General features: G+C 42.7%; 1 protein-coding gene across 1 annotated transcript; it reads right to left on the bottom strand.

Moving 5' to 3' along the window:
* Positions 1-1,021: 1,021 nt before the first annotated feature.
* On the bottom strand, positions 1,022-3,523 carry LOC116258533 (transcription factor bHLH30-like). Its single transcript, XM_031635708.2, has 2 exons — positions 2,562-3,523; positions 1,022-1,774 (listed from the first exon to the last, which is right to left on the bottom strand). Exons 1-2 carry the CDS (start codon positions 3,285-3,287, stop codon positions 1,295-1,297), a joined length of 1,206 nt encoding a protein of 401 aa, XP_031491568.1. The 5' UTR covers positions 3,288-3,523; the 3' UTR covers positions 1,022-1,294.
* Between the last annotated feature and the right edge of the window lie 6,780 nt (positions 3,524-10,303).

Below are 10,303 nucleotides of genomic sequence, written 5' to 3'. Positions count from 1 at the left end.
GATTGTGCAGGTAAACTACCGAATACGCATGCGTTTTAAGAAATCGACCACGGATCAGTATCGATTCAGACAACAGCTAGCACTTCTGTTTCGAGCTAGTATCTTACAACAGTGACAAGAATAATAAGGTGAAGAAAAAGAAATGATCAGAACAAAGGAAAGAGAGCAGGATATCTACTACGGGCCTGCAGAAAGAAAAATCATACCCTAGCTAACAACACCCAGAAACAGCTTTGATCACAGACAAGAAGCCTAGACCTTATTTGACAAGAAACCAGAGGCAGCCAGCAGAAGCATTTATGAAACTGCACAATCCGAGCCCGTCTGCGCGTCACCTTTTCCATGCAATCATGTACAGTACATCCTAGGGCACTCAACTAAGACAGGAGTTGCTATTGGTGCGACTGCGATAGGGCACTCGGTTAATCATTATCTGCGCCATCTCATTCCCAGTGGAGGTCATCATGAAGCCAGGCTCATGCCTAGACATGAGCTATGTCATAGACTGACAATCACAGAACAAGAGAGAGGGAGGGAGAGAGAATGGTCACCGTCAACAAATGCTGAGAACAAACGTGCCGGGAATTAAGATAACTGGAGCCGCGTAAACATCAATCTTCGTTGCCCAAATCTGACTTAGTCGTACTCACGACGGAAAATATGTGGGCGTCCGGACTGATCCATCCCGTCGTGATCAGTATCCTCCGGTTATGAGCGTGCACCCTCACCTACAGGCTAGCCCAGACCACCCCCTCCTGCCAAACAAACAAACGAAAAAAGAGGAAACACTCATCTTACCTCTGTTAATACACAGGAAGATCAACTACAACCCTTAAATCCAGTTAGTAGTCACTAAGAACACGAAACACAATTCAATTCAGAGAGTTGCAGAAAGTTGCTTACAATACCACATGTCAAACATGGTAACCTAAGGCCATCTGATGCCTGCATCTGTCACATCATTTTTTTCTATTAAGAATAATATCCGCAGTGGTAATACTCCACTGTACTACTCGAACAATTCCAACTATTCAGACAAGTCCATTGCCTACTGTACTAATAAATACATGCAACAATAAACCTTGTAGACTAGATATAAACATCAACATATTCTTCTGTCATGTCATTCCAACCATCATGAACATCACATACATTAAAAACAGGAAGACAGAGAGAAGGAAACAAAGATACCAAACATAGTCAAATCCAAAAGTATAACAGACCAACTTTGAAAAACAAGAAAAGGGAGACAGATTTTCCATTTTTCTCTCTCCCTTTTCCACCTATATTCAGTTCAGATGGACCTATTCTCCAGCACTGTGAGGTTGGTCCGCTGCCGCTTAACGCTGCCTGAAGAGGAGTCATCAGAAGCCTGCCGTTCCATCACCGCCTTGAGCGCCTCCTGAATGCACCCTATCGAAGGGTTGCAGCCACTGCCATGGGACGGCGAGTTGTTATCGGCTAGGCCTTCCTCCTCGCCGGTGACCACCAATACGTTTCTCACTCGCCCCCCCAGCGTCGTGATCTCAGCCTTGAGAGTGCGGAGGCGAAGAGACTTGAGCGTCTTGATAAGGTCGGCCAGCAGATCAGATCGGTCCTCGCAACAGATCGACGCTTTGATGATCAGCTTGCCTTCCCCACACGACTCGTCGGGATCCACCGTCAACTCATCGACCTCGGTAGGCACAGGGCTCGCCTCAGCGATCTCCGACGTCTGCCGTTTCAATTCCTTAACGTGCTGTATCACCTCCGCCAGCAAGGAGGCCTTGTCCGTCTGACATAATGCAACCAAACAATAAAATTACAAATCAAAGCTTTTCATCTAGACAGAAAGGAAACAACAATGAATGCGCATCTCGCATTTCATAACATTAGATTCCACTGAGAGAGAGAGAGAGAGGATTTGGCTTATCTGATCATCGGAGTTTGAACAAGTATTCAAGACAAAACGCATGAAAAGACTGTGAGGGAGAATATTTAATGGCGAGGCGTGTCAGTTTCACTGAGGAGTAAGGATGGGAATTTTAAGCCTGCATGCATGCTTAGGCAGTGCAAGATAATGAGATATTGCATACTTAAAGAACTCACTGACACCGACCATCTTTCTTCTCCGCCCCAACATTATCCCTTTCCCCCAAGCTCTTTTCACCTGCTTCGGTTTCTCTTTTGCAGATCAATTCGGATGGTACACAAAAAGCATCACAGAGTTCCAAGCCAACTTACAACTTCCCATATTTTCTCGGAACTCTCATAACCAAAACGATACATCGACAGAGAGGAAAAGCAACGAGAAAGCGAAGTGACCATTCCTGTGAATTCAATCACCGTAACCGACTCATCCACAAAACAAGCGTGTAGTCCTTACCTATTCCCGCAGCATTCATTTAAACAAAATGTTTGTCTGAAAGCGTGGAAGATACGGTAGGTAGAGATAGTTGGATCTTGTCATCCTTCGAAATTAAAGAATGGAAACGATTGACATAGAACCCTATGAATCGGAAAAATGAACAAATCGAAATTTTCTATGGCCACAAACTTCCTCCCGTGATGAATCTTCTTACTTTGGTGGTATTGGGGAGGAGGGTTCGGAGTCTCTCAAGGTGTCCGTTGATGCGGCCACGCCTTCTTCGTTCGGCCTCGCTGTGGTTTTTGGACGCTGCAAGGGCCTTGGCGTCCATGATTTCCTGGGCAGTAAGCTTCGATATGTCGGCCTGAAGGCCGAACGAGGCCGACGGCCCACGAAAGCGGCTGCCCGTGTGGTCAGATCCGCCATAAATCCCGATACTGGAGAAGAAATCCGGTCGGTCGAAGCCGAACTGCAGTCCGCGACGCTGATACCCTTGAAACAAGGGGGAGGGGGAAGCAGAAGGCCTCGTTCCAGCCATACCGCCCAGGTAATTCTCGTTCTCCCTCGTCGTTGGAATCCCCGAGATGCTAGGAAGGGGGTTGATGGGGATCGTCCAAGGGAAGAAGGACGCCGCCTCAGGAGCCGAAGACAGCCCTCCACCGCCATATGCCATGGCCGGGTTGAGATTGATCACATCGTTGATCATCAGCTCAGGGTATGCTGGAATATTCTGCGAGCTCTCGCCAGTATTGTCTATTCTCTTGCCACACATCTCTCTCTGATCTCTCTCTGGTAAAGAATGTATGAGGTGGAGATGACGGTTCCAGTCGCAGTAAACGCCAAAGGAATGGAATTTGGTTTTTCTTGTTTCCTCGGTGGAGAAAACAAAAGTTGGAATTTCTACTGCCAATCTGTTAGTAGCACATAAATATATATACATGCAGAGGCGGGAGCCAATGTAAGAGGTAAGGGAAGAGAGTAATAGAATGGGGGGAAGCAGACAAAACGATCACAAGAGAATAAACTGTTTAGTTGGTCCCTCGTAAAGGCGAGACTTCTTTCGCTCGCAATTCTTTCTGCCATGGTCTTTGTATAGAGTTCTCTTTTTATCATCTTAGCTTTTTGTGGCTGCTGTACTCCTTTTTCCCTTTCCTTCTACGGCATTCCCTGCCCTCTCCCTCCCCCTTTTTCTTCCGCAAAACCTTTTTCTTCTGCTCAGTTTAACTTGTTTTTGAGGTGTTCCTACAGTATATAACTATGTCTGGTACAGCAGATATACCTCGATCGAACGGCAGGAAGAAGGAGAGAGAGAGAGAGAGATTGGAAGGTGTTTGTACCTTGGTCAAGGGCATGTTCTTCGTTTTCTAATTTCATGCCTCCCTCCTGCTTCCCAAAAATGATGTAATCATTGTGTCTTGGAACCCCACTCTCTCTCTCCCCATGTCACCTCGGTTTCAGTATTATTTATCTTTACTTCTCTCTCTCGCTCTCCGTATTTCTGTGTTATTTCTTAACATAATCTTTCTCTCTCTGCTTTATCTTTACTTCTCTCTCTCGCTCTCCGTCTTTCTGTGTTATTTCTTAACATAATCTTTTCTCTCTCTGCTTCTCTTTTCGCATTTTTGTGTCATGTCTTAGTATAATTTCTCCTAAGATATTGCTTGGGACGACCGGCGTGGTCCACAGTGAGACGGGCGCACATACTCGGGCACAGAGACAAGGTCCCCACCCTCGCCATCCTTCAAATAAAGGAAAAGATTTTGAAGAGATAGAGCGCGTGTGTTGGTTGGAAGTAAAAGGAGAGCAGTATCTCCCTCCTTTTTTCTTTTTGGGTTTTCTTCTTACAAAGATTTGCTGTTAACAGCAGCAGCAGCAGCTCCACCACCACCACAACGATGGCCTGGAGGGGCCGCCTTTCCTGATGTCACGGCCACGGAATCATGGCGTCAGTAAGGGATTGGATTTCCCGTTTAGTGGACTTCAACAGTAGAACCCTTCATCTCCTCACTGTCCCTTCCTTCGCCATGTGCAGGACGACTCCCTCCTGCATCCCTCACCTCACCTGTGGTCTTGTCCCAGCTTTCTCCTTTCTTCTGTGTTGAATCACATGAATCGGTCTCTAGTGCCCGTCATCATGGGCAGTCAGTACCCTAGCTGCGTTGCATATTTGAGTCCTTCTGACTTCTTGATCATCCAACAAACACTGAAATATTGCAGAGTACGGTTAGTCAACTAAACTTCATTTGATAACAATTATAGTTGATAACAGTTATGACCTTCATCCAATTTCCCGGTAGTGTTGGTAAGTACCGACGACACGTATGGTTTTTTGGGATCGAACTATTCACCCTTTAAAATAAAATACTCGATCACTTAACTAGTAAGACATTCAGGGGTGGCTTTGCATCAGAAATGACATACTATGAATCTACCTCAACATTAAAGGAAATTTACAAATACTTGAACAAGTATTGTCCCACAAATCTACTGAACCTTAAAGAACTGGCGCATGAAAACATTATGTGTGTTGCGTCTCACGTGAATCTGCCTTTAAGTATTAGATCAGATTTTTGGGACACTCACATAGTTATCCTTAAGACGTCTTAGCTAACAGTAAGGACACTCTTGCACATGTCCATGTTGAAGTTTAGACATTAGATAAAGAACAAATTAAGTTTTAAAGAATGTATTTTATTTAATAAATTAGTAAGTTATATAGGCCACGAAAAACGTTTTTTTGTGTAGGCAAACCAGTCCGGCCCATATAGTTTGTTCTAGCCCTGATATCAAGCTTCTCTTGGCAAGCGAACTGAACTTCATGGCTTTTTGTTGAGTTTGCTCTACTCTTTTACATACTGTTATGATGACAGCCGAATCCAAATGCCATGGAAACGACAGAAGGGTTGCAGAAAAGAGGGCATAGGAGGGTGCTGCTTGGTCCTCTTGTGTGTAAATTTGACTGATCCAAACCAGTTCTTTGACGATCACCTTACTGCGTCGCCGGAAAACGAAACACTAGGCGATTCCATTCTGCCTTGAACTGAGGGAGAATGACAACAACTAGAGATAAGGAAGTTGGACCGTACAAAGCAGAAGCGAAGCTCATCGCATGCTTCTTTTAACTCCCATCTGGAGACCCTTAATGGCGTCCATGTTCCCCAGTTGCTTCTCTCTCTCTCTCTCTCTCACTGATGAAGATGAAGCAGGGCCACCAAGATATTCTTGTCTCCACTGGAAAGGATTGAAAGGCTCCAAGTTGACCCTGACCGATGCATGAAATGATTAGTCAACATCGAACAGACCACGACTATCACCTTTTTTTCCTCTTCCAGATGAACAGTGCTGGGTTTCCAAGGCTTCTGTACAAGTAATAGGTTGCACACTAAGGATGAAGGTGGTAGGTGATCAGCTTTTCCTACGTTTGTCGGTTGTGAATGAGGAGGGGTTATGGTATTTATAATGGACGAGCCCGAGAGACGAGATCCGAGCAATGCCGCACATAGCCGGCCTTAATTGTATTTCTTTCTCACACAAAGTAGGAGTAGAAGTCGCCGCATTATTACAGCTTTAAGGAACTTCATTTTTCTTCAAAGGTAGCTGCTAGATCCTCGTGTACTTGAGACTTAAATGGGATTCATATGCGTCATTGATTTTAATTTTAAGTAGATCAGATGATTGACATCAAATTGACAATATTAAAGTCAAACTGTGTTCTCAAGAAACCAAAAACCCCTCAAAGGAGTCGAGAGAAAGAGGGACACAAATTAGTTTCACGAACTGTGGCTGGCTTCCATATTATTAATTTAATGTTCATTAATGTTGATATTCTTTTATATATATATATATATGTGTGATTTTGTGGTTGAATGGAGAAACTCAGCTTCTCACAGCAGACTACCCGATACATTGCATCAGGCAGTATGTTTAAATAGTTGGATATGTGCCAAAACATTCATTTTGCCATTAGCTTAGCACAGAGTATATGATCATGTGACGAGTATGTGACATCCTAATCTAGAAGTCTAAATTATTAATAGTGAGGAAAACGAGTAAAAATTCACCTTTATGGTAAAGGCAGGCCTCTTGGGGATAGGCTCTTTTTTAGTACATATCTATTACGTTTCAATTCATATAGTGGTGTTCTCTTTTCTTTCTCACGATCTTTTGCAACACAGGAGTTGACATTACTGGCTGTAGCAACTATCTCGGAGATAGGAATATGGGAATAAGCCCATTATCTGCCTACTGTGATCATGCCTAGTTGCACTTCTGCCCAAGAGTAACTTACTTGAGAGTACAGTTAATTCTTTTGACAAATCAACCACAGAGAGATTAAAGCCGACACTTAAGATGATTAACGGGGCGCCGCAAAGCGTGGAGCTTTAGATAATTTAAATATATGGAAACTGGGTTGCACTAGTGTAGCAGCAAATTAAAAAAAAGGTTAGAAAGCCTCGGACGATTTAGACGATCTCTATTTGCAGTGCAACGACCGCAGATGAAAATGGAGAGCGCACTAAAGATTGCAAGCTGTAGGTAGAATAAGATGTTATTATCAGGCGATGAAATTAAATTCTGTTGAAGCATCCCCTGACCAGAACGGAGGAATATGCTCTGCCCTCTCGGCCAATATGCTATAAATAAAAGTAGTCGTCCTTCCTTCCCCCTTTTGGTCTGCCGATCATAGCTCCTAGCCAATCTAATGGGTACGAGCAAAGTTTCGCCACCACACGGTCACCGCCGTCTCTGGTGCTGCCGGCGGCGATGTCATCCAAAGCCTGAAACGCGTCCGCTCCCTGTGAAGATCAAGACTTTGGTAGGAGTCAGATTCCCTCGATGGACGCAAAAATCAGCCTTTGGCTATATATGAAAAAGATGCATGCATATATTACAAACAAATTCTCGTCTACATAAGTAAGCGGTGGTCAGACTTGCACAGACTTAATGACCTAACAGAAAGAACATGATGTTTATTGGCTAGATCAGGATGCATTGGCTTCATCGAAATTGCATCAAGAGGGTACGGGTGGTTTTCTGATTAAATGAAGTTCGAAAAAGGAGACGATGGGCGGTGACTTTTCTAGTAAAGAGGAAGTGGTATCAGTTTGGTTTTATCACCATGAAGAAAGTATGGAGGAAAGCTGACCAAGTAAGGGTGAACAACTAGTCCAGCTCTAGGTCGTGAGTTCATTCGTTCAAATAATCGGGTTGATTTCGAGTTCAACACGTAACTGCCTAGTTGAGCTCGAGCCTTAATCAAGTCGATATATTCAAAACGAGTTTACGTGTTTGTCGAACCTTAATCGAGTCGAGCTTGAGTTCTACACGTAACAATGAATATCAATTCTACTCAAACGAGTTTGTCGAACATTAATCGAGTCAAACTCGAGCTCAACGCATAACTACCGAGTCGAGCTCGAGTTGCTTTCGTCGAGTTATTCTCAAACTCGAGCCGAATCAAGCTCGAGGTATCATTAGTCGAGCTGCTGACTGAACTTAGACTCGACTCGGCTCGTGTTCGCCCTTATGAGGAAGAGAGTGGAGCATGTGAAGGGGTTAACATATTGGGTGGAGCAGGGCTCACTATGCGAGGCGATTGCGATGTAGTCTCATAACTTTGGCTGATCGATTATGTCAAAGGATTGAGTGAGGACTTTAGCCTTCTTTTAGGCGCTGAGAAACCCTACTTACCAAGATTATGCCACGTTTCCATGATCACTTTTAGCATAGGAAATGGACAAATATTAGAAAGCTTTTCCATTCTGAGAATCTTTTGGATTTGCCATGAGAGAGCGAATTTTTATTTTCCTATAAATACTGAAATGGTAAGAAACTCAAGATACATAAGAAAATATGAGAAAGCACTTGAAAAAGCAATCACTTGGCATATTGCAATAAAAGTAAACCATGTTAATCCCAGCATAACGTTTTCATAACATCGCATCCTTTTTGTTTATTGGGTTCTAAAAGCATTGCGGTACAATAATATCATATCTTTTCTAATAAGAGAAAGACAGAAGCGACGAAAGTTTGTGAGTGTGAACCCACTGGAGACAGTACGCGGCACTTGAAAATGCGCCAACTGTTTGTATTTGGTGAGGCAGCGTCTTAGCCATTATGGTTAATAAGCACCTAGAAATTGCTGCTTATAAATTGATCATCTTACTAATGGGATATATATATGTGGAGAACCCTTAAATGGGTGCCAGAAAATAAAGTTTGGGCCGGTTTTTTGGACTGCAGAAGCACTTAGACCCATCTCCATTTGACAAGTGAAAGGCACGAACAAACCAGGCCGCCATCCCTGGGCCCAGCCCACTTCCGGGCCACGCGCGCCGTCAACGGGCTGAGGGCTCGGCGTTGACTGCAACTGAGAAAGGGCCCCACTTTCATGATATTTGATTCACACGGCTAGAACTGCTTAATGGGTCCCACTTATTGGGGCTCCCTTGGACTTCAAGGAAAGGCCCACCTATCAGGTTGGGTGGACTTTTGACACCGTCTGATGGTTAGTAGGATGGCGTGTCATTCGCACGTCTTTAACTCGAATCTTGGAGGGCGCATTCTAAGAACTGCTTATTTACATTGAAGGTTTACTTTCTTGGAAGGTGGAGGTTAAAATGATTAGGTATGACTCTGTCTGAGCTATGAGCTATGAATTTTTCATTGCAGAGACTCAACTATAGTTTTCAAATTTTAATAAGGTATGACTATGTCCGAGGTACGAGCTATGAATTTTTCATTGCAGAGACTCAACTATAGTTTTCAAATTTTAAGGTAGGACATATTTAATAAGGTATGACTATGTCCGAGGTACGAGCTATGAATTTTTCATTGCAGAGACTCAACTACAGTTTTCAAATTTTAATAAGGGCCAAAGTACAATTTTTTAAATTTTTATATAGATTAAACTACTAACTTTAAAAGTTATATGTAAATTTTTTGGATTTTTAAAACTCTGACAGGGGGTGGGGGGGCCCCTGCCTGCCCCTACCTCGGCCCTTAGCCTTGGCACCTCTTTTCTTTCTTTCTCTCTCCTCTCTCTCTCTTTATATATATATATGCTATTCAGTGAATGTATGAGACACAAATGCATATAACAGACTTGTTCTTTAATTTGTTGCAAGATGTTACTTCTAGGAAAATTTTAGGCTCCATGCATGCATATATTGCATATTTGCCAGTGCATATAACAGACTTTGGGACGTATGGCGAACTAGTATATGTGTTGTATTATGATGTGAGATTCTCCCTCTCTTCCAATGCATTTCATCGTCTTTATACTCAGATAGAAGAACTAACGAGCGAATTGAGTTCATAATTGTTCGAATTGTGTAATCTCTAAGTACAGAGATTGGCAACAGACCAAAAGCAATTTTATTATAATTTGTTACATGACAATTGTAGGTGGAAAGTTCATGCAAATACCAGAAAATATACATAAGCCAATGCTATAATTAAGCAATTTTTTCTCTCTAATATATGTTTCTAATCACCAATCAACAACAGGTAGATCTATCAGACATACGTGAACACATACGTTTCAAACAATGCATTTATCAAAATTAATATACGTATAGATCCCCTTCTTGACAGTTTTATCTTTAGAAAAGAGAATCCTTGATAAACATGTCTTCTGAAACATATAGGAGAAGTCCATTAACGTTTTGAAGGAATAAGCTAGATTCATCTACTGTTTTTACTTGTTAAGATTGTGTCCAACATAATATTGGAACTAGTTTTACATATTGAGGAATTGCGAGCCATTGAACTTTTCGTATATTAAGGGATTGTTTGGTGGCACGGGTACTTTGTGAATGTTACATAAACTTGTTCCGAAAGTTAAGAGCAGATTCATGAAACCCTATAATGTGAGGGCTGAGGGCAGGTTCATAAAGCACCGTGTTCATGCTGCCAAACAACCCCCAAATTTAATTAAAATGATAAACTAAAGGT

This window comes from Nymphaea colorata, chromosome 8, assembly GCF_008831285.2.
Source record: "Nymphaea colorata isolate Beijing-Zhang1983 chromosome 8, ASM883128v2, whole genome shotgun sequence".
Classification (NCBI taxonomy): Eukaryota; Viridiplantae; Streptophyta; class Magnoliopsida; order Nymphaeales; family Nymphaeaceae; genus Nymphaea; species Nymphaea colorata.
Note: the sequence above shows the minus strand (reverse complement) of the source record. Positions and strands in the feature narration are given on the sequence as shown.

Coding starts and splice junctions, on each gene's coding strand:
- LOC116258533 (XM_031635708.2), bottom strand. CDS start 3,287: ATGTATATATATTTATGTGCTACTAACAGATTGGCAGTAGAAATTCCA. Junction 1,775..2,561: donor TCCTCCCCAATACCACCAAA/GTAAGAAGATTC, acceptor GCATTATGTCAG/ACGGACAAGGCCTCCTTGCT.